The sequence below is a fragment of the Typopeltis vanoorti genome, chromosome 3, assembly GCF_054136105.1.
Source record: "Typopeltis vanoorti isolate ZY-2024b chromosome 3, IOZ_Tvanoo_1.0, whole genome shotgun sequence".
In the NCBI taxonomy this organism is placed as follows: domain Eukaryota; kingdom Metazoa; phylum Arthropoda; class Arachnida; order Uropygi; family Thelyphonidae; genus Typopeltis; species Typopeltis vanoorti.
Genome location: NC_143551.1, coordinates 163,271,804 through 163,296,105, shown reverse-complemented (window position 1 = coordinate 163,296,105; position 24,302 = coordinate 163,271,804). Strand labels below are relative to the sequence as shown.

The window sequence follows — 24,302 nt, the reverse complement described above, 5'->3', positions numbered from 1 at the left end:
AAAAAGAAACATAGAAAATGATCACAAATTATAATTTGCAATAGAAGGAAATATTGATGACATCTAAATAATATCTTTCCTGCTGACGTCTTTCAATTCTGTAGAAAGAATGTTTATATAATTTGTGAATGTTTGTAAAAGCAAGTCCTGAGTTTATAATGCTTGTCTTAACTGAATCATCCCCCCCCCACTGTATATGTATTAGCTTATACTATGATCATCCTCATTGTTATTTTAAGTTAATGAATTTTCTCTGTAATCACAGTTATGTATCACTTGCATTCCTTTCTGTATCCTTTTCTGGTTTTTGAACGTTATGGAAGATACTGGAAGAGGCATCAGGAGCTTTTAAAGTAGTACAATAATCATAAGCTATGTCATTTAATGCACATAATTTAGGAAGTATCTGAAAGAAATTGAAAAAAATCAGTATTAAAAAAAAAATCGACTCCAATAGACATTTTGCTATAATTAATTATCAGCTCTTTATAATAAGAAATTCTCTTAAACACATCTTACTTTTAACAGTTAATAGATGTTAACTGTCATTATAATAAACTGAAAAGTCCCTAGCAAAGCTTCATAGCAAACTAACCAACTCCACTATCATGAACTATTCATTTAGTGTCTACAAGTTTGCTTTAGTAATAGCATCAGCTGTAACATAGTTGTTTTGCATATAGAACAAAAAAGCTAAGTTTATTCTATTCTAAGACCTACAGGAGAGTAGCTGAAAAAATATCTGAATTTAGTGACAAAATTATTTGTCAAATATCCATATTGAAAAATCTAGTTTCAAGTAATACAATTTTCAGACTGTTCACATTTGTAATTGATATAATTTATGAAAGGATCAGCAGCATTTTTGTGCTTGTATTTAAATCTGGCTTCATTCATAAATGGGACCATATGACTAGGCATTAGGTATGTAAACAGAGAGAGAGAGAGACAAAAAAACGTTTTCTTAAATTAAGAAATAATTCTTGTTGTACAATTTTATTCATTCCGATTACCTTTCTCTGTCAGCTTAAAAGTAGAATAATGTTCTCCATGTCAGGTGACTAGCCTGGTGATGAATATGCCAGTGGTAGGGCTGCTACCTTAAGGCTTCTGAACTAGCCTACTTCCAAATTTAAACCCATAGGAGGAATAGGGTATATTGAAGGAGAAAGAGTAGAATTATAGTTGAGGGTTATAGACGGGGGGGGGGGGGGGGACATAGATATAGGCCAAAAATGGAGAGACCCATGTCCCCTGAGTACTCTAATAGCATAAGGGTCATAAAATAAGAAGAGTTAACTGTTTAAGCCTTATAGGAAGAACAGAAAGAAAATTTAAAACATTTGTTTATAAAGCTAGATTATTAAATGACACAAATATACAAAGAATTAACCAATATTTAGATAAAATAAACAAAATGTCTTAATATAAAAACAATACTAAATATAGCAGCAAATTAAAGCTTAGGAAAGACCTAAAAATTCAATAAAAGAAAAAAACTGAAGATATGAGATGATGCAATTAAAGAAATAATCAAAATAGAAGTCTCTCATAAATGGCTAAGCAGTAAAAGATAGAATATAAAAGAGAAGACAGAGACTCATGGAATAAATTTGTTTCTAACTTAGAACATAATCAAAATTAGAAATTTTGAAACACTCAAGTATAGATACTAAAGAAAACATAAAATTAAACACAGAATTGAAATTAGAAGAATTTCTATACAGAATTGTTGACAGATAAAGATTTAATGAAAATGAAAATAACTAAAGAATTAGAAATCAGCCTGAAAGAAACAAGAAACAGAAAATCACCTGGAAAAGATAAGTTAGGTTCAGAATTATATAAATATGCAGGAATAAGGTTCAAAGAAAGACTCCTATTATTTTTAAATAAAATCTGTTCAACTAGTAACCCCCCCCCCCCCAATAGAATGGAAAAAAGCAACAATTGTGATCCCTATCTTTTAAAAAGGTAGTAGAAATGACTCTAAAAACTAGAGGCATAAGTATACTAAATTCCTGTTACAAAATATATAGTAGAATTTTAAATAAAAAACTAATAAAATATTCTGAAAACTTTATTTTAGAAGTACAGAACGGATTTAGAAAAGGACAATCATGTATAGACCTGGCCTTTTGCCTAAAATTAATAATAGAGGAAAGAAGAAAATACAATTTAGAAACACATATTGCATTTATTGACTTTGAAAAAGCATTTGACAAAGTTAAAAGAAGCATTTTACTTAAATAAGACGAATAATATTCTAAAAGCTATGAGTATATATGAAAATAATCAAATACAAATAAGATTAAAGCATGAGCAATCATATACAAGAGAGATAAACCAAGAAGTCCAATAAGGACGTCCACTTTTAGCAACTCTTTTTAATATTTATCTAAATGGAATAAAAATTTCCATCAAGGTATTAAACTTTTTCCTACTGTGAACTTAAACACATTCCTTTTTGCAGATGACCAAATAATTACAAATTCCGAAGATAACTTACAGAAAGATATTTTAAATCTAAATGAGATTAGCCAAAGATTATGAAATGATAATATCAACAGACAAATCAAAAACTATGGTGTTTAAAGGACAAGATCCAGTAAGAACTAAAATAGTAATAGATAAGATTTTAGAACAAGTGAATTCATCTAACTGCCTAGGATGTATGATTACATATGAAAACGATATAAACCTAAATATTGCAAAATACTTAAAAACAACAGGTGTAATTAATTCTATATTTAAACCAAACCAGACTTACTTTACTTTCCGAGTCCAGAACACCAATCATATCCTCTCCATCCAAAAAACAGCGGCTTGTATCGCCTTATCATTGACCATCAGAATGTCATCCATGGAGCACATATCGATTAGATCTGGGCAACATAAAAGATGTTTGTCAGTTTGGGCATCTCTGCAGTCACAGCTGTCATCATCTGCATAACCCCATTTCATCAGGTTACTTCTGCATCTGGACACTTCCACTCTAAGACGGTTCAGAGTCCTCCAGGTGCTATAGGGTAAGTGATATTCCGTGGTTAATTCTTCCTTAATTCTGGGGGCTTCTTGAAGTTGAACTGATTCCCTCCATAGAACAAGGCGTTGCTCCTCAGGTTTATGGATCAATAGTTTAGTTCTTTGCATAAAACTATGCCTTGATTTGAGGTCGAGAAGCCGTGATGATATGGCTGTACATTGGGTGTCTTTCGTCCGTCATCTGCTTTTTTTTTCTCCTTCTCACCAGCCACTTATGCCTGGTGGCACTATGCCTGCTAAAAGATACAGCTTGTTGACTGGAGTTGGTCTTAGGCATCCGGTTATGATCCTAATGTTATCATTTAAAGCCACATCCACGTGTTTTGCATGGGCGGATGCCACCCACACTGGGGCAGCATACTCCCCTGCAGCAAAACAAAATGCCAAAGCCGTTCAGCGAAGTACCTCTGGTTGAGCTCCCCACATCATGCTGGTCATTTTTATTATGATGTTATTTCTTGCATAGATTTTTCCTTTTAGATCGTATAAGGTACATTGCGATCCAGCTTAACTCCAAGATATTTGGGATTGCTGCAGTGTTCAAGGCGTTTTGCTTCCCTGTTGCGCAAATGGAAAGCGCATACCTGAGTCTTGTTTGGGTTAGGCTTCAGGCAATTGGTCTCATAGTAATTGGAGAGTATTTCTAAGGCTTCTGTCAACCTCTTCAAATCTCCTTGCTTGACTGCATATAACTGTGTCGTCGGCATAAATAAACCTCCTCTGACAGACATCGTTGAATCTCTTAAGAGATTCAACGGTGTCTGTCAGAGGCCTAAAGTTTCATCTTCAGTCTCTAGAGGAGTTATCTTATAGTTGCAACAATATTTATTTTATCATTTCTCATATAATAGATTATATGAGAAATGCTTTCTATCTTGACAGAATAGACCACAAAATGGTTCTCTTCTAGCTAAAGGAACAAGTAGAGATAGTTTGAGTCACTGTAGAAAGTAGCTAGTATAAAGAAAAAGGCTGGTTATGTTCCTCAGAAATGTCCACATATATGTGGTCTATGTAAAACCTCTAAAAATTCTCGATGCTGTCCAGAGGAAGAGAGTACATTTTAAAGATGACTCTTCCCGGAGAGGCTAACTTCGGGTGTGTGTGTATATATATATATATCTCAGATTCTCCAATATATATATCTCAGATTCTTCTACAGCTAATTCAATGGTCACTGAATTGGCAAATATCATTCTTCCACTTACTGATGGGCTTGTTAAAATAGGAGCAGCAGCCAATATATATATATATATATCAAATCTGCCTTTTCCTCATTTATTCCAAGTATCTCCCTCCAAAACTGCCTTCCCCATAATGTGTTCCCCAACAACTGCTAGCTTTCTTTGTTCTCAATCCTTATCTGTGCCTCACAAGTGGTACTGATGTGCTATAAGTTCTTGTACCTCTTGTGTGTGTGGGATAAACAGTTGTCCAATGTATCAAATTTAATCCCAGATCTGGTCAATTTGTAAGCTTTTGTTAAATATATGCCTAGTTTAACCAATCTCTCTTGTATGGGCTCAACATAAAAAAAATAATAATAAATTAAATTTTATGAAATCAACTTAGTGATAAACAGTCATATAGAGCAGCACTGTCAGAATGAGAGGAGTGGTAAGGGCTGCAAATTAAGGCTATAAAGTGAGGTATGAATTTCAGCCAGAGCAGATCCAATAGCAGGGATTCCAGATTGGATAGCCTTTGGTAAGGGATATCCAATTAGATTAAAGCACACATTCCTCCCTTTTCTTGCAGAATGCTTCACACAAGATGAACTGGGATAGTTGAGGTAGCTGTAGTTAGGAAGTATGCAACTGGGGTTAGTTAAGAATATCAGATCAGGTTTTGATGCCTGTATGTGATATTGTATATCATTAATGTTTGTATTGATGAAATGGATGGGGAAGTATTTATTATTATACAGGGTATCTCCATTGAGTCAAGACTCCATGAAGAAATTATTAACACAATAACTGTCATACTTCTCTTTAAACTCAAGGCACTCACAACTACCTCTGGAATCCATTTCATTAAGAGAGACCTCCAGGAAGTCAGGGACTCATCGACTTTAAACCATCAGGGACTTTAAACCATCAAGGCACTCACAACTACCTCTAGAATCCATTTCATTAAGAGAGACCTCCAGGAAGTCAGGGACTCATCGAGAGAGGCTACATGCACCAGCTATCATACTTGTTCTTGAATTCGTTCACACTCTGCTTGCATCCAATGGAAATCCATTACAATCATGCACCACCTTATGAGAGAAAAATCTAGCCTTCATTCCCAGCTTCCAAGAATGCCCTCTTGTCCTTTCTCCCACTCTACATAAAATGAAAAATTGTATTAAACCTGATATCAAAATTGGAGATATTAATTTTAGCTCTTTACTTTATGAATATGAAATTACTATTATTAGAGTTCTTCTCAATGTCATTAATGTACAGATTGAATAACAGTGGACCAAGGACTGATCCTTGTGGTACACCACTGGTTACCTTAAATCTTGCAGACTCACATACCACTTTTTGATATGTCAGCCATCCTCTTATCCAAGCTAATCTTTTATAATCCAAACCCATATTCTCCAGTTTATGCAACAGTTCCATGCTGTATGCTGTCAAAAGCATTAGGAAAATCCAAAAGTATCATGGTGCATCCATTCCCCTTGTCTAGTTCAATGGTAACATTATTATAGAATGTGAGCAAGTTGCTAAAACATGACCTTCCCTTAGTAAATCTATACTGTTCATTGCAAAGTAGAGATTCACTGTCAGCCCATTTCTGAATACAAGCCCTAACCAGTTTTTCCAAAATCTTCACCACCACTCCTGAGATACTAATTGGTTGATAGTTGGATACATCTGTCTTTGCACCACCCTTGTGCAATGCGATTACCATACACTCTTTCCACTCCTGCAGAATCTTCCCTATTCTGAGACTCATATTATATAGCCTGGTCAAAGGAATGGCCAGTTCAGCTGAACGCTCTTTTAGCACACGTGCTGATATTCCATCAGCCTGTATTGCTGAATTCTTATTCAGTTTGTGCAACAGCTCTAATATGTTATAATGTTATACTTCTGAATAAATCCAGGAGAAGTCTGCACGATTCCCTTACCAAATTGAATAACTGCTGTAATAAATTTGGTATGAAAATCAGCATTAAAAATATGCAGAACATTGAAATTAACTGCATCCTCAATGGAGAACCTATAGAACAAGTAAAACTTTTCAACTATTTAGGCACAAGTTTTAGTGAAGATGGCAAATTAAATTTGGAAATAGAGAGCAGAATTAGCAAAGTTGGTATAGTAGGAAGTCAAACGAATGAATTTATATGGAATAATAGAGAGTTGAGTTAAAACACTAAACTAGTTGTATGCTAGACAGTGTTCAAACCACTTTTAACTTATTCATCTGAGAGCTGGGTTAGAAATGAAACTCTTGTTCAAAGACTGGAGATCTCTGCTATAAGAGTTCTGAAAAAGATAAAGTCGAATCAACAGGTGGCATCAATGGCAGTATCACATTAAAAATGAGGATAGTAGGAAAGAACTTTCCATTGTTAGCATTCAGGAATGTGTTAAGAGAACTAATTTCAGTTGTTATGGTCACTTAAAAGAATGGGAGAGGAGACATAGCTAAACAAATGTTCTATGGCAGGAAAAAGACCTAGAGGAAGTTCAAGATGTAGGTGGATCGATACAGTAAAAAGCACCTTAGAAGACAGAAATATAAGATCTGATAATATTGAATGTTGACAGATAACAGGCTAATGTGAAGGAAAATAATATCTATCATTATTAACTTCTGATAAGAAGTTAATAATGATAGATATAACATGTTCATGTAGTACTATCATAAGATCCTGTACACCCTCTGAGGGTACATGTCAGGAATTTGATGATGATAAATTGACAACCATTGTCCTTTGTGCATACTATCAGTTTATTTAAATCATGCTGAAAGTTATAGCATTTGTCAAACTATTACCTTCCCTAATTCTGCATCAGCAATCCTGGAAAAAACTCTTGGATTTCCTTTGGCCTGCTTAGCTAATTTTCTCGCATCTGATTAACATAACCATACTAGCTGCTCTTCTTGCTTGTGCTTTGTACTGCTCATAAGCATGCTAATCACCTTTTTGTTTATATTCTTTCCAGAATGCTTTTTTTTTTTTTGCAGCTCCCGGTTGGCCAAGTGATTAGCGTATTCACTCTCCAGCCAATTAGCGTATCCGCTCTCTCAAGCTGCGGGTTTGAATTCCACTGTGGGCATGGATGTTTGTGATTGTCTGTGAAAAATATTAGTGTCGGTGGTAGATAGTGTTGATCAGGGGTCTCCAAACTATGGCCCACGGGTCAGATGCAGCCTGCAATATGATTTTATCCGGCCCGCCAATTGGACTAATTTTTCAATAAGAATTCGCAAAAAAAAACACGGGGGTGTTGATAGATTTCAAATGCATTAATTAAAATTGTGTTCAAAATATATTCCCGAATAGCAAAAAGTAACCGTAATCCAAGTTATAGTCTTTCTGGCTGTAAAAGGTCAGTTAAAATGGACTAATGAAGAAAAAAAAAAATTTGAATTTAACAAAATTTTACAAGCAAATTTGAAGAAATTTGCTTATAAATTTATCTCTATTTTTGGGACAACGTATCTTTGCAAACAAACTTTTTCCCAAATGAAATATATCAAGTCAAAATACAGGGCAAATTTATCTGATGAACATTTGAAATCGCTACTTGTAATTAGCACTGCAAAATTTGAACCTGAGTTTAATAAGATTTTAAAAACACAAACACAGTTACATCATTCACATTATAATTTGTGATAAAAATATGAGAATTTGCTGATAGTGTTCATTGTCATTAATATACGATAATTTAATCTCACATACTCTGTAATCAGTTTTTATCTGCTTTCAATAAAACTCGTATATCTGGTTCTAGAGGATTTTTTTTACTATGGCCTGCTGAACAGTGCTTAAGTACCCAATGTGGCCCTCACAGCGAAAAGTTTGGAGACCACTGGTGTAGATGATGAACGTAGTTGAGTTGTGGAGTAGGTGCCCTCCCTCGATGAGTCCTTGGACTCCCTGGAAGTGCCATGTAATAATAATAATAATAATGCTACTTATCCATCTAATTCTTACTCAGGTTATCCTCCTGACCCTGAGTATGTAGTCTAATACTGTCTCTTCAAACAATCTCTGACCACTTCCCATTCTTTCCTTGTTTCCTTCTTATGCCATGGCACACTATTCCAAGCTACTCCTAAGTTTTAATTGCTAGTTTTGTAGTTTCACAAAAATCCTTTCTTGACTGAGAAATGTCACGTATTTTAGATACTTTCCAGAACAAGATTGCATCAATTATCCCAATCGGAGGTAAGGTTACTATTGCTACTGTAGTTAAGGATCTTCTGCTGCTATTACCAGAGATCCCACACTCTCAAATCCCTGGTTCTCTCCGTCACATGCTGTTTTGGATAATTATCCCTTAAACAACTAGAAAAATTCCATTTTCATCTTGTCATGTGCTATTTCCTTCTTCCAATCTATATCCCCATAGTTGAAGTTCCCTGTGATAACTGCTCAGCCTGCACTCAACATGCTAATCTGACATTGCATGACATTCTCATCTTCCTGCTGACCTCCTGTCTACAGCAGAAACCAACAACATATTTTATCCTATTGGCTTCTATCTTACATCTCAAATGAGCCATCACCATCAAATCTAAAATCCTCCTTAACTTCTATTTTTGATGGTTGAAGTTAATACACTTTCTCTTCCTATTCCCTCTACCTTTTTTGAAAATACAATATCTCTTACATTCTATAACACCATTTTCTGTTAAACGGGTCTTGCTGATTCCAATAATTTTTGGCCAATTCAAATTGACCAATGCCCAAACCTCCTCTCCTTTATTTCTGATACCTCTGGCATTCATGTACATACATTTCAACACCCACCCCCTTGGGCCCACAGTTACCTTTACACAATGTCATTACCAATCCATTCAAATTCAAAACCCGGGGAAGGAACTGCATTCACCTCATTTGTCCTAGTGGTGGCTAGACACATGCTTGGTTACAGCCTTCCCTCCCAAATATCTCTAGTTTCCATGATTTTTGCTCTTCCAGCCTCTTTCTCCAAACATCTAACTCCAAAACCACTGAAATGCAGTCCATCAGACATACAAGTCCTTTTATCCATCAAATTCACCTCATACATCTATAAACTTCCACATTTCTCCTACACAATCTCCTCATGGACTCATTAGCAATCCTGGCCTTTCTCAATTCTGTTCTTCATATTGAGGCAGTGGATTCAGTCTTTACTTTCTTAATCTTCATTTTCGCTTCTTTCAACAACTGTTTCATATCTACTCTCACTGCATGTTTCTCAACTTTCAAATCATTTGTGCCAGCCAAAACAATCAATCAATTGTTGATTTGTCTCCCTTCTGTAATAACTTCATTAACATCCTTGATCTCTTCACACCTGGAAAACATGATTTTTGTCATTTTCTCATTAAGTATGCCTCTTATCATCAAATCACTATAAAATACTTTCTCCTTCTAGTTTCTTGATTTTATACTTTCCTCGTTTTTTTTTTCCTTTCATTCTCCCTCCTGCTGTGCCATGCACCAAAGATTTCTCCAGTTACTCAAGCTCATGTTTTGTCCAGTTAAGCACTACGTTTAAGCATGCTATTTCTCTCCTTGCTGTCACCTCATCATCCACGTTATTTTCAGCCACTTCTTTCACACACTCATTCATATTTCATACAATATCTTGAACTCATGAAATGTCTTGCTCATGACATATTCTCTCTTGTTTTCATATCACAAAGTATATACCACATACCATTCACTCTCAGTAATGAACACATTTAACACACATTACATCACCCTAAACAAGATTTTAACATGCAGCCACCATTTTCCTCCTATGCACTGGCACAAACATAGAATCATTTTTAAACTCACTTAATAAGATTCACAATTAAACACACTCAATTACACAATCAAAAATAAAGACAATACCTCTAATAATGATTAGCAACATCGTAAATATTTTCTAAAAGTAAACACTTATCCGAACAACATGTACACAATGCTGCCACTTCAAAAACCAACAACCTGCTTATTTGGAGAAACTTTGGTATTTTAATAACACTTATTGATTCAAATTCTACAAATACTACCACTGGGTACAAAATAAGCAAATCAAGTGTCTATCTTAGGTTATTGTGCTGCAATTACTGATTACCTCATAATGTAATCACTCTAAATATAACATATCGTCTTCTTAGTCCTATTATATTATCACAAAAATCACAAAAGAGGTGTTTGTAATAACCGGTATGCCACACAATGGGCATGATAATGTAAAATACAAAAAAAAATTATGAACCATGCCGCAGAATTAGCTTCATGTAAATAAAAATGATGGTTAAACAGAAATTGCTCTTCTGATTTATGAATTTTTAGCTGATGAGTTAAAAACTTATCAGCTAAAAATTATCACTCATCACAAATCAGTACCTTTTTAAAGTAGTTTGACCATATGGGTTTTTTTTTATTATTATTTTTTTTTTTTATTTCAAGCCATTGTTTATAGGTTTGAGAACAAAGATGCTATCCAATTAGCCAACCTTGTCAGCATAGTCATTTGAGCTATATTTTTTACACCTAATAGAAACAAAATAACATAAAAAAATAAAATAAAATAAAAACTAAGCCACTTAGAACACTTACGGGTGTCATTTTACTGATCTTGCACACATTGATAGTATTCTTCATTTCCAATTCTTTCATTAATTGATTTAATTTATTAGCTTTTCGTAATTCATTCTGTTCGATAATAGTACAAAGATGTCCTGTAAGTTGTTCCTTTCGTTCCATTGTTTGGAAAAGTTCAACTTTTGCTGCAACAAACTCCTTTTCTGCTTTTTGGTAACGCTTCCTATAATGAAAGCAACAGAAATAACAGAGAATACAATACAATAAAAGAAATTATCATTATTGATTATTTAAAAAAAAAATTAGCATTTCTTTAAAAAAAAGCATTGGATCTAATTAAAATATACATTATAGTTGACACTCATTATAGCAAACTCACTAAAATATAAACTACAAAAAATGTTTTGCCAGTCTGATAAGCCTTATTGCTATTCTAATGAAAACTCAATACTGCAACCATATGCTGTAATTTCCTTGGTCCCTAAGAGTTCACATTAGTTTCAATTAATTGTGCAAACACATTTAATTACTTGAATTTAAAAAAGTATTTGAATGTGAGACCAATGTCCTGCTTAGCTTGATGTGGCTTGGGGGGAAAAGTTTCATGTTTGGTCTCCAAAGAAGGGTTTCCAGATTATTTAAAAATATGAATAAATAAAATTTTAAAATAATTTAAAAAATCCTTAACCTTTCTAGGGTACTAAGATACTAATTATATTTATTTTCTAGGAATTTTTGAATTTCATCAATTATTTTTTAAAAAACAGAATTTTTTTTATGTCATAAAGAAATAAATACAACAGAAAACTATTATAGACTCAACTAAGAAAAGCCCAGAGCAACATAAAACAAGCCTGATGTTTGATTAACAAGATTCTGTAAAAAATTACTTGTGATTATATAAGCCGGGGGTCGGCAACCAGCAGCCTGTGGGCTGCATGCAGCCCAAACGTGCATTTTTGGTGGCCCATAAAAGGTTGGCCATACTTACATGGCATGTGACCTGTATGTTGAGTTATTTAAATAATACATTTTATAATATGAATAATAACTTAAAAATAATTTTACACCTATACTTCGTGATATCGCCAGTGTAACAAATCTTGTTGATTTTATGAAAATCAACAAGATTTGATTTTCATAAAAATAGCATTGAAATGCAATTATGTTTGAACCCTTTTAATGTTGACATTGATGACGTACCAAACCAACTAACAGATGAAAGTTTTGGAATCACAACACAGTCAAACATTAAAGAAGCGCATTTTCGTTAGAAAATATCCAAAAATTTTATCGATGTTTACCAAAAAAATTTGATGTATTAATCAGTTTCGCAAAGAAGATGATAGTTGCATTTGGAAGCACATACATTTGCGAATAAGCATTTTCTGCAGTTTTAGAAAAAAAAAGTTTAGAAAAAATTAATTTTCTTCTCGACTGACTGATGAACATTTGCGTTCTTCGATTCGAATTTGCACCTCAGGTTGTAAAGTGGATATAGATAATTTGGCTAAGGGAAAACAATCGCAAAAGTCACATTAAGCAGGGAGACACACATATTGTGATACATAAATAATATATTACTTTGATTTTATGTGATAATGTTTCATTTTCATGCTTGTTTCATATCTCGTATGTTAAATATTTCTGTATTTTTTTAATTGATATAATAAAAATTGATAAATTAAATATTTTTTTCACTTTCTATTTTCTCTTAATTAAACACTTGCAGCCCGATTATTAAAAATAAAAGTTGAATGTGACCCGCCAGTCTGAAAAGGTTGCCGATCCCTGATATAAGCCAAAATCCACAAACCTGGTTCCAAAGTTTGGATCTAGAAACAGGTATAGTCAGAGCTTGCTAGCTGACCCAAAGTAGTGAGGATAGCTAGTATAATCTATATGATTATAATTAAAATAATACTCCAAAATCAATAGGGTTCTGCTTCTTTGCTAACTATAGAATATGCAGAGAAAGGTTTTGCTTCGTTATAAACTAAACTTGCCAAAAAATTATATTTTTTAATCATTTATCCATGTGTAAACAAACAAATTAAAATAATTAAAATAGTATTCAAATAATATGACAAATTCACATCAAATCGAATTAAAATTAAGTTATATAAAGAAAAATAAATAGAAGAATTAATTTGCATATGAAGTATTTTCATAACTAAGCTACTTGTATAAAGGCTAATAACTACACATTAATTGCGCAGGATTATACATGTCCAAAAAGATGTGTGCTTTGTATCATGAGATACTAAGGCAACTAATGTGATATTATTAGCCTCTATATACAAGTAGACTAGTTGTGAAGATGAAGATACTTCATATGCAAACTCTGTTTGCTTACACTTGGACATTATACTGAATATAATTTTTTGACAAGTTCAATATAAAATAAAATATGCATGGTAAATAAATACTCTGAGCTAAAAGCAATTGTGAGCTACATTAGCCAGTAGCTTACACTTTGATAGCTGTGCAGTGGTAAATTATATCCATAGCCATCAGAGTATAAAATGCCATATTTTAAAATCAGAATGAAAAATCCTTATGTGATGTATCATTTAATGATATAGGAAAGGGAAAAAATTGTACATCCTCAGAGTGGTATATCCCAGAAGGCCTGGATTTGAAAAAAAAATTATATGCAAAAGTTGAACAATATTTAGTATCAAATATAATTAACTCTTTGTTCTTAAATGAAAATGTATTACATGCACCATCTGTGTTTGTAATACATTTTCATTTAAGAAAATGTATTACAGTTTATTAAGTTTCCATTTCATCTGTCTGTCTTTAGCCAATGTCCATCATGTCAAACCTTTAGATCATCCCTCCATCTTGTTCTTTGGCAACCTTTGCGTCTCTTGATATCCACTCAGTGCTTGCTTGTGTCCACCTTTCATTTGGCAGTCTACTAATATGGCCAACCCATCTCCATTTACATGCTTTACAACACTTCACAGTATCTTCTGCTTCACTCATCTCTTCCAGTTCAAGTATTTTTTATTCTATCCCCCCCTTTTTTTTATGTGAAGCATTCTCCTCTCTCCAAGGCTCTTTGAGCAACACGCAACCTCTCTTCCTGTTTTTTAGTTGTTGTCCATGTCTCATTTCCATAGGTAACACACTGGAATAATGCATATATTATAGAGCATTCTTTTTAGGCATACAGGTAAATCTCCTAATAGATAATTTTTGTACAGCCAAAATGCTTTGTTTCCTTGTCTGATTCTTCTATTTATAACTTAATTTTAATTCGATTTGATGTGAATTTGTCATCAGTTTGGTTTTAGTTAGATTAATCTTTACTGCGGAAGATAGTTGTCTCTCAAGAACTCGAGAAATTCACTTTCCTTATCCCCAAATGCTTTCTCTTCATTTCCAATCTATACTACCATAATTAAAATCATCCATAATAATCATCCTTTGCTTGTTCACTAACCAAGTTGCTTATACATTTCTTCACTTCCACCTTCACTGGCCTATAGCAACATCCAACTAAATCTCTCTCTCTCTCTCTCCCCCTCTCTCTTCCTGTCAACCTCCAACTCTATAAATTCAATTTATTTTGTATAACAGCTGGAAGTAAATGAAAATCAAGCTTATTAAATTAATTTTTTTGTTTAATGGTGTCTGATTTTTAAGAGTGGTGACTGCAGGTTATGCAAAATGTTGTTTAAGAATTCTTGATTCCAAATAAATCTCCGAATGCCAGGTGGGTGTCAGTTTATAACAATGGGTGAGAGTTGAACATTGCCCCTACTGCCATATATTAGAAATATTTCACCTTTCGAAAACAGTCAAGCTAACATTTAGCCTGAGGGAGACAGTGTATGTCCCCCAGGCTAAATTTCATTCATTATCAAGTTAATTGATAGTGAATGAAATGTTTTAAAATGAAAAAAACATGTAAATTATGCAAAGAAAATAAGATAACATTTTTAGTGCATTTAGAAGGCAGCTCAAAATCTCAGATAACTTGCCCATGGCAAGTGGGTGAGGAATTTCTGGAACCTTGGATGTAGTGAATGATAAATTCTATCAGATACATGTATTCTAGTTTAAATTTCCCTACTAATTTTACTATCATGAGTAATTCTGTTCCAAGATATTTGAAATTTCTGGTTATTGAAAGTAAAGTGGTCATTTTCCTCCTGTGGTTATTGTTTCTATCTATATACTTTTCAATATTCAGTTTCATATTAGTAGATCTGTAATCCCATTTTTCAGTGGTTTTGAGTCTCTGAATGTTATCCAAATGTCTTCAGCATTTTCACCAACTAGGTAAACATCTGCATACCATAATAATATTGTTCTTGTTATATCTTTTACTGTTTCTATATATCCAGCGACGGCTCGTGCATAGGTACTGCAGCACCCCCAATTTTTCTCGATATATAAATATATTTATTAATTTATTTATATTTGCTTGTAATATTTAATTTTATCATCAACAATCCTATACAACGCTCTTATTTTGCATAAAAAATAATAAAAATCCTTGTAGCACTTAGGAGGGCAAAGGACGCTGACACATGCAAGCATATGTGTCATAGTGAGATGCAAGCTATTAGCGTAATGCGACACTGTCCGTCACGCAGTTCCACTGTTGTTTATATGCATTTTACGCCAGTAGTAGAGTGTTCATAGTGCTTATTGTTTTTATTCCGTAAACATGGTATATCCCATGATCAACAAAGAAAAACTTGAAACTGAACTTTGAAACTGAACTTCGAGTATTCTACAGTAGACCCGACGTGCATGATTATTGTAAATTAATTGACTTGTTAAATTTTATAACAGAAAATAATTTAGATTGTGTTCTTAGTGAAATTACTGTATTGATAAAAATTCTCTTGACAATTCCTATGATTATCAGCGCCTGAACGCTGTTTTTCAACATTAAAGAGAATAAAAACATTTCTGAGGAGCACTATGAATCAGGATAGGTTAAATGCACTTGCGATGATTTAAACGGAGAAAAAATTCTTCAACAGTCACACAAACATCAAGGAAAAAGATATTGACCTTTTCGCTTGAAACAAAACAAGAAGAATAGATTTTATTTTTAAGTAATTTTGAATTACAAAAATCTGTATAATTTTATCGATAATAAAAAATATTTATTATGTTTAAATTTTACCATAATTTTGATATTTTATCCAAATACATATATACACTGTACTTAAAGTGTGTATGTATATTTTGAAAGTTGCAGCACCCCCACGATTTCAAGCCACGAGCCGCCACTGCATTTATCTAAATCTAAATTAGATAGATAAATAGTTGGTGTAGTTGTGGTTCGTTGTAGTTGGTGGACTGAGTGGTGGAGACAGCTGGAGAGCAAATATGCTAATCAAGCCAGGAAAAAAGGCTTAAAAAAAGTTCCTCTAGTCGGCAAATAGACTTGAACTTAAGTCAATTTTTGAGCGGTCTAGGACTAAGGAGTGCAACACCACTTCCACTGAGCTACTAAGTGGGATTCAAACCCACTTCCAGAAGACTGGACTGTGACCTAAACACAGTGCCTTAGACCACTTGGCCATCCTGACTTCAATAGTCTTAATAGAAGAAGGTCCAGATCTAATTCCATTAGCAAATACTATGCTTCAGATGTTAGGACAAATTTTGATTACATTTATTACCCTATAACATATTCCCAAGTTCATTTAATACCCCTCCCATAGGATCTCTCTCTCTCTCTCTCTGAATGCTGGTTATTTTGAAAATCTATAAATAGGATAAGGACAGAATGATTCCCTTTTTTTTTTCCTCTCTAAACTTTGTCTTCATGTAAAATCTGTCAACTGTGGGCCTATTTCGTCAGAATCCTGCTTTATATTCATTCAAATATCATCTTCAGCATATGGTTTAATTATTTTTAGCATAACATTAAATAAAATTTTTAACCAGTGTATTCACTATTGAAGTTATACTCCCCCCCCCCCTCCTGCAGTTTCACACTTTTTTGTTTCATTTTCAGTATAGCATATGATTAGTGATTCTTTCCATTCTGAGGGTATATCTTCATTTTCCCATGATTTGCTAATACCATACTTGATGAGTCTGGTTGCTATTCCATCAGGACTTGGCACTTCGTTGTTCTTGAGTTGCTTTATATTTTCTACTTCATCTAATGGTGATGTAAGTATTTCTAGTTGACAAGTATGATAAGTTTTCTGTTCAGAAGTCTCAGCAGGTTCATCACAGTTTAGAAGTTGGTAAAAGTACTTTCTCATTTTTTTAAATTCACCTCTGGTAGCTAATATTTGACCACTGCTACTGTTAATTACTGTTGCTCTCATATGTTGACTTCTTTGGTTTCTAATTTCATAAAGAATTTTATTTATTTACTATAAATTGTTTCTGGATTTCTTCAATCTGTTCAGAGATGGATTATTAAATCAACTACTATTTTTTCTTTACTGCCCATTCATGAAAGCATTTTTGTTATATTTTACTCTGGATTTCAACTGCGTTTTCTGCTGCTACTTTTATATTATCCTTGATGCATTTATTTTACTCTGATTTCAACTGAGTTTTCTGCTGCTACTTTTATACTATTCTTGATATAATAAACAGTGTGCCATTTAAGTAATGAGATTCTTTACAGGACAGCCATTTGAATAAAAGTAACAAACATGTTTATAGTTTCGACCACTAGACTGTGTTGTAATCACAGGTGCAACTTACAAGTCGGGTGACGCAGGTTTTAGTGTTGGCACACTAAAATCTGCGTCAGTTCTTCCTACTTTATGATAAAGTAGGAAAAACTGCTACAGAAGTGTACCAAGACCTAAAAAAAAATTTACGGTGATGACTGTCTGAGCCATTCACGGGTGTTCCGTAAGTTTTCAACATTTAAAGAGGGGAAGGAGTTTTGGAGGGAACGGCCAGTTTCTCACAGACAAATGAAAATGTGGTGAAAGCTAAGGAAGCTGTTGTCCATGAGAGACAAATAGCCATTATGCAGCTTGGTGTCAGTAAGGAAACAGCCAGATTAATCTTAAATATTTCCACAAGAAGGTTTGTGTCACACATGTTGACACACGAACAGAGAGTACTGGCTTGCATGTTGTCAAAAGTTTATCCATGCAGTTGATCAAGACTGATGTGTTGCAAAGAATTGTCACTGGTATCGAAAGTTAGTGTTTTCAGTTTGATCCAGGAATGAAATGCCAGAACATGGAATAGAGTGGAGAAATGTCTTCTCCCCAGCAGAAGAAAGTCAGGTTGCAAAAATCATGTGTCAAGACACTGATTATTGTGTTTTTTGATGCTGCTGGAATTATCCACCATGAATTTGTTCCTGAGGGCACCACAGTAAATGGTCAGCATTATTTAGGAGCAATGCAATGCCTGTACATCCTCATGCAACAGGCAGGAAAAAACTGTTCCACAACAACAATTGGTTTCCATTGCATGGCAATGTGCCCGTGCACTGCCTTTGAAGTCGATCTGTGTGATCGAACATCCTCCCCTATTCACCAGATTTACCTCCTGTAGACTTTTTGCTCTTCCTAAATATGAAGTGTGCTTTGAAAGGAGGAGTGCTTCAACGACATTGAAGACACCCAACACAGCGTGACCCAGAGGACTGAAGGACTTCCACCATGCCTTCGAACACCTGTTTCAGCAGTTGTAAACATTATGTGGAGTTGGAGGGAGATTATTTTGAATGTGTGTAATTGACAATTCCAAATATAGTTCTTTGTTTTTTGATATAATTGTTGTCTCATTACTTAACGGGCACACTGTATAATTGCAATATTTTCAATTTCAGCTGCTTATTTTTCAATTTTTGTTTTAATTCAATCTCATAATTTTCTTCAAAACTGTATACATCATTATTCATGTAAATACAATTAAATCTCTACTTTTACACTTTCAAGAAATAAACAAAATTCATATTTATGAACAATACACGGACTAATAAATTGGGATCCCTAATTCATAAACAAACACAAATCCTTGCATTAAGAACACTTTGTGCTGCTTGAAGTTCACCAATATTTTACAATGCACAAGGAAAATGTTTGTTTAGTCCAGTAATTCCTTCCTTATTCTATGTCATACTGAATATTCTTCAGTTGAGAAACAGTCTACATAATTGCATATTTCAAGGATAATAATAATAATAAAAAGGTATATATAAATGTATTGTTCTATTTTTTATTGCCCATGAAATATGGAAAACAAATGGAGATGTAGTGATTGTGAAAGTACCAAAAAATAATAATAATCAGACTGAGTTCAATAAAAACTGAACTGGACAAAATTAAGTGATCTGAAAATTCCTTCAACTGGACATGTTTATAACGTCACTTGTTTTAACAGCTGCAGCAATTCTAAAAGACACAAAAAATTTCTCAACTATACTTGCAGTGCAAGCCCTGTTCCAAAGTTATTTGTAAAATGAAATATCATCTTCAAGGAAATGGAATACTGTTTAATGCAATTTGAATTCAAAATTCACATTTCCACCTCAGTTAACACAAAAATTATATCTGGCACTTTTGCTATGGCAAGTCGGATCTAGCAGACCATGCTTTGGATACCCTGCACATAGGATTGATTGGAAAAAAACAAAAGTGCTGCACAGAAGCTTTTACAAGTCAGAGAGGTTGTTCCTGGAATCAACAGAAGCCTTGTAACATACAACCTCAACAGTATGGCTGTATAAATCTACCAAAGATTTGGAAAACAGTCATCTTAAGACCAAATTAATATCTGCTTTCTCTCTCGTTTTTTTTTTTTTCAAACTTAGATGGTGCCTAATTAGGACTTTAGTCTTACAGTTGCAAATTATGAGCAAAGCTACAATTGCTCATATTAGTCCCATTGTTATACCGGATTGTGGTTGTCTTGCTACTGTAACAAACTTTGTTTGTGTGCTCTGAAGATGCTGGATAGAATACCAGCGAAATATTAGCAATTAAGTCAATAAATAGTTCTTATCATATTAGCAATTAAGTCAATAAATTATTTTCTTATCAATCTGTGTTCGCATCTATACCGTTAAAATCCAATCAACATCACTTCAAGTGCAGAATGGCCATGTAGAATGACAACTGATTATGTTGGAAGTTTTTCCACTTGGTTATACTATAAATTAAAGATGCCAAGAAATTATATTCCTGTTTAATCTTTTATCCAAGTGTAAGTAAACGGTTTGCAACCGAACTATTTTCAGGACTGGACAACTCTGGGCAAGCTAATGACTTCACATCACTTGCCTTAGTATCCCATAATGCAAAGCATATATTCTTACGGACGTATGATGCTATGCATTATGGGAAGGGTCACTACCCATCTCCTATGAAAATAAATGACACTTTGGAAGTGGTTTTTCTTCATGATATTCTTCGATCTCTTCTCATCTCTTAATGTAGTCATTACTTTTTGACCACTGTTGCAGCAATTATTTTGAAAACTCCAGTTATTAGAATACTGTCTCAATACTCTACTCATGCTTGCTTGAGAACATTTCAATTCTTTAGCTATAAATTGTTGAGTGTGGCCTTCTTTGTGTAGAGACACCATGCAAAACTTCTTAGCTTCTGATATGTCACTCATTCGACCCATGCTTAGCAAATGATTATCTGAAATCCACATACAAATGGTTCCTTCAATGAGTCAGTCCCGCAGCTACTGAAACATATGCTATTTCTATGCTCTCCTAAAAATCAATCAGAAAAATTTGGAATATTCTAATATTTTGAACCACATTAAAAATTATTTTAATTTTGTCAATGTATGCTTATAATTTATATTACATCTTTGTCTTTACATGGTTATATAATCTACAAAGTATATAGATTTAGATGATGTTAATTCATGTTTGGTAATAATTATTTTCTATGCAAATCATTCAACACATTTTCTTTGATTACTCTAATTTTTTGATTAGAAGGTGTATAGTAACATTATGAGATTAGAGATTGTTTCTATAAAGAAGATTTTTATTCCAAGTGTTTAGTATTTACATAAGGGTTCAATTCCGATTGATGAAATAACTTTTAACCGTTTCTTTTAGAATCTGGAAAATCAATGACTCAAGACCAAATACAAAAAAATATACACATTTAATGAAACTAAATCAATATATAAACTTTAAATAAAATTACATAACTACAAAATACTGGATCCAAGATCTTCTAAAATAAATCTACACTTCAGAGATTATTTTATCCAAAAATATTAAAATTACCCATTCTCTGATCATTCTATTACTGGATTGTTTAACATATACTTAATCACGTCTACCAGACTAAACACCTCGTTTCACAATAACAGAAATGTTAATAGTCAGTTTCTTTGTTAGAGACCTTCCTGAAAATATTAACATTTCCTTTTCCATGGGATCCTTTCTTATCACCCTTATGTTGTATACAATATTATTCCTTATTAACTCACTTGCAGTTCTATTTGATGCCTTAGTATCCCATTTACAATTTACTGTACCAGAGAAAAAAGTTTCTTCTAGCAAAGGTTGGTCGATTGGTAGAGCTTCTGCTACTAATGGCTCAGCAAAAAAGTTAAGTTCGAGCGAGGTTAGTAGTTGGAAGGAGATCAATCTTTCGATGCTGTTGGCACATTCTCCCTCGGTGAGTCTTTGTACTCCCTGGAGGTGCACATAATAATAATAATATCTAAGTTGAACTAATTCCTTTGCCTTTACCAGTAGAAATAACAAACATATCCAGTATCCTTAAGACAGATGAAACTTTCCAATCAGCATTTCCTCAAACATTCAATTAGAACATTGACTGCAATATCTTCTTTTATTTACTAAATACTTGTTGACAGTCTCAACTCCTCCAGTTTATAAATTCACAGTTCTACAATTCCTGTTTGGAATCTTCTATTAATATTCTTCCGACTGTCATGTAAAAACTTAAAATCTTTCTAACAACAAAATGTCTCTGGTCTGCGTTCTTAAAATTCCATCAGCTCTCTTGTTTTTCTCATTACCCTGATGCTGAATGTGCTCCCTGCCAGCTGTCAATCACTCATCAAACTCCTCGGCAAGCATGCACACTCCATGTAAAATGGCAAGCAAGAAGTTACATATAATGGTGACATGTTGTCTCCGATAGCATAATGAGAATGTCTATACAAAACACAACACTTGATAATTTTAAATTAAAATAACAAGGATTGAAAGCAACATAATTTTCAAATGCTTTACATTTCATTTTGAGAATAATAATATCAATCACGGACACATCGCAAGTGCCGATAATGCATGTTATGAAACAAAAACTAATAATATTGGAGAAATTAGTGAGGGACTATATACAGAGTTGGGCAGATGAAGGTAATATTATTTGTGAGAATCAACATAGATTTGTTAAGGGATGCTCTTGCTTTAGTAATATGACTGCCTTTTATAATAAAGTGACAGGAGCAGTTGATGAGGGAAAGGCATATACTGCCATTTTTTTAGATTTTGCAAAGGCATTTGACAGGGTGCCACATGATAAGCTGATATTTAAGTTGCAGCACATGAGTTTAGATGTCGGGTTAGTCAACTGGATTCAGGATTGGCTGTCTGATAGGTATCAGAGAGTTGTGTATGGTGAGACAATATCAAGGAGGTAGAAGGTTACAAGTGATGTTCCACAGGGCTCAGTATTGGGACCTGTATTGTTCAACATTTATATCAATGACATTGTCAATGGATTGCAAGGGGATATTCAGTTGTTTGCGGATGATGTGAAGCTGGGAAGGGTTATCAGTAATAGTGCAGATGTGGCAGCCCTGCAAGAGGATTTGAATAAACTAGACAGATGGACAAATGAATGTGGGTATCGGTTTAATGCAGCAAAATGTAAAGTCTTGAAGTTTGGGAACCATCGATGGGAGGACGCATACTCAAATGGATGAGTTATACTGGAGGAAGTAGGGGAAAGAAGAGATCTGGGGATGATGATTGATAGAAAACTGAAATTCAGGGAGTATATTGCAAAGGTGGTGAAGGTAACACAGAGGATTGCTGCAATACTGAGAAGGACGCTGACCTGCAGAGATAAAAGAGTTATCATTCCATTGTATAAGACCCTGATCAGACCACACTTAGACTACTGTTTTCAGGATTTGAAGGGGATAAATTAACTGTGGAAAGGGTACAGAGGCAGATAACAAAGATGGTTTCAGGACTGTACAATGTCAGTTACGAGGATCGACTGAGGGAATGTGGACTGCAGAGTTTGGTGGATAGAAGGAGAGGTGATATGATCGAGACTTTTAAACTGTTGAGAGGCAGTTACAGGGTAGGCATTGGGGAGTTTTTTTGCTTGGTCGAACAGCAGGAAGGAGTGATGACAAGGAGCCATCCCTGGAAGTTATAAAAGGAGAATGTGAGCAAGAGGGTGAGGAGTGGTTTCTTTGAATGGAGGGGGTGGTTGAACCATGGAATGCATTGCCTGAGAGAGTGGTTAGAGAAGGAACAGTCAATGGGTTCAAGGAGTGGTATGATAAACTTTGTGTTTCCTAAAAAGGACCTCCCACGATGAGTCTTTTGACTCCATGGAGGCCTGGATAATAATAATAATAATAATATACTAACACAAACAATTTGTAAAAATATTCATAATTTTAAATTATGACTATTTTTACAGTAGCTATAAAAAAGCAAAACACTCATTATGTATAACTTACTGTGCCACTGTATATGCAAGACTTGCTAACTCAATTTGATCTCTAAGGAATGCAACATCGCCAGTAATGTGAGAATCTAAACGTATCAGTTCGTCTTGTATTTTTGTCAATTTCTGCACTTCGGCTTGAGTTTTTTCCTTTCTAAAATAAATAAAACCATTAAGTATATTGCTTGTATGCTCTGTGTTAATATTTATTTCCAAGTGTACCTATATATGCACAAGGGTTCACTCCGATTGGTGCAATGATCTCTTTTTTTACTATTGCTTTCAGAATCCAAAAATCACTAACTCAAGACCAAAATACAAAATAAACACATTTAATAAAACAAAAACAATATATATACACTTCAAACAATATTACATAACTACAAATTTAATTGGATCCAAGGCCTTTTTAAAAAGAAACTTACACTTAAGAATAGACTAAACACTTTGTTTTCACAATGACAAATGTTCATAACCAGTTTCTCTCTGTGTCAAGACCCTTTTCCGAAGCTATATAACTTTATTCTTCATTTTCACAGGATCCTTTCTCATCACTCATGTAGCACACATTAATTCTTCCTAACTCAATTCTGTCTCTGTTTAGTAGAAATAATAGTTAGATCCGGCATCCTTAATACAGATGAAACTTCCTAATCAGAGTTTTCTCGAATATTCCTTTAGAACATAAATAGCAATTTCTTCTTTTATTCACTAATGCTTATTGACAGTCTTAACTCTTCCACTTTAAAAAATTCACAGTTCTACGATTCCCTTTTCGGAATCTACTATAAATCTTCCAATTAGCATTTCCTTGAATATTCATTTTAAAATGCCTA

General features: G+C 33.8%; 1 protein-coding gene across 1 annotated transcript in view; it reads right to left on the bottom strand.

Moving 5' to 3' along the window:
• Positions 1 to 24,302, bottom strand: part of Gorab (Golgin, RAB6 interacting) — a 142,655-nt gene that overhangs the window by 19,451 nt on the left and 98,902 nt on the right. Inside the window, exons 4-6 of the mRNA XM_090390949.1 lie at positions 23,480 to 23,620; positions 10,820 to 11,027; positions 281 to 406 (exon numbers count right to left, since the gene is read on the bottom strand). Of these exons, the coding sequence (XP_090247075.1) occupies positions 281 to 406; positions 10,820 to 11,027; positions 23,480 to 23,620 (475 nt within the window). The remainder of the gene's footprint in view (positions 1 to 280; positions 407 to 10,819; positions 11,028 to 23,479; positions 23,621 to 24,302) is intronic.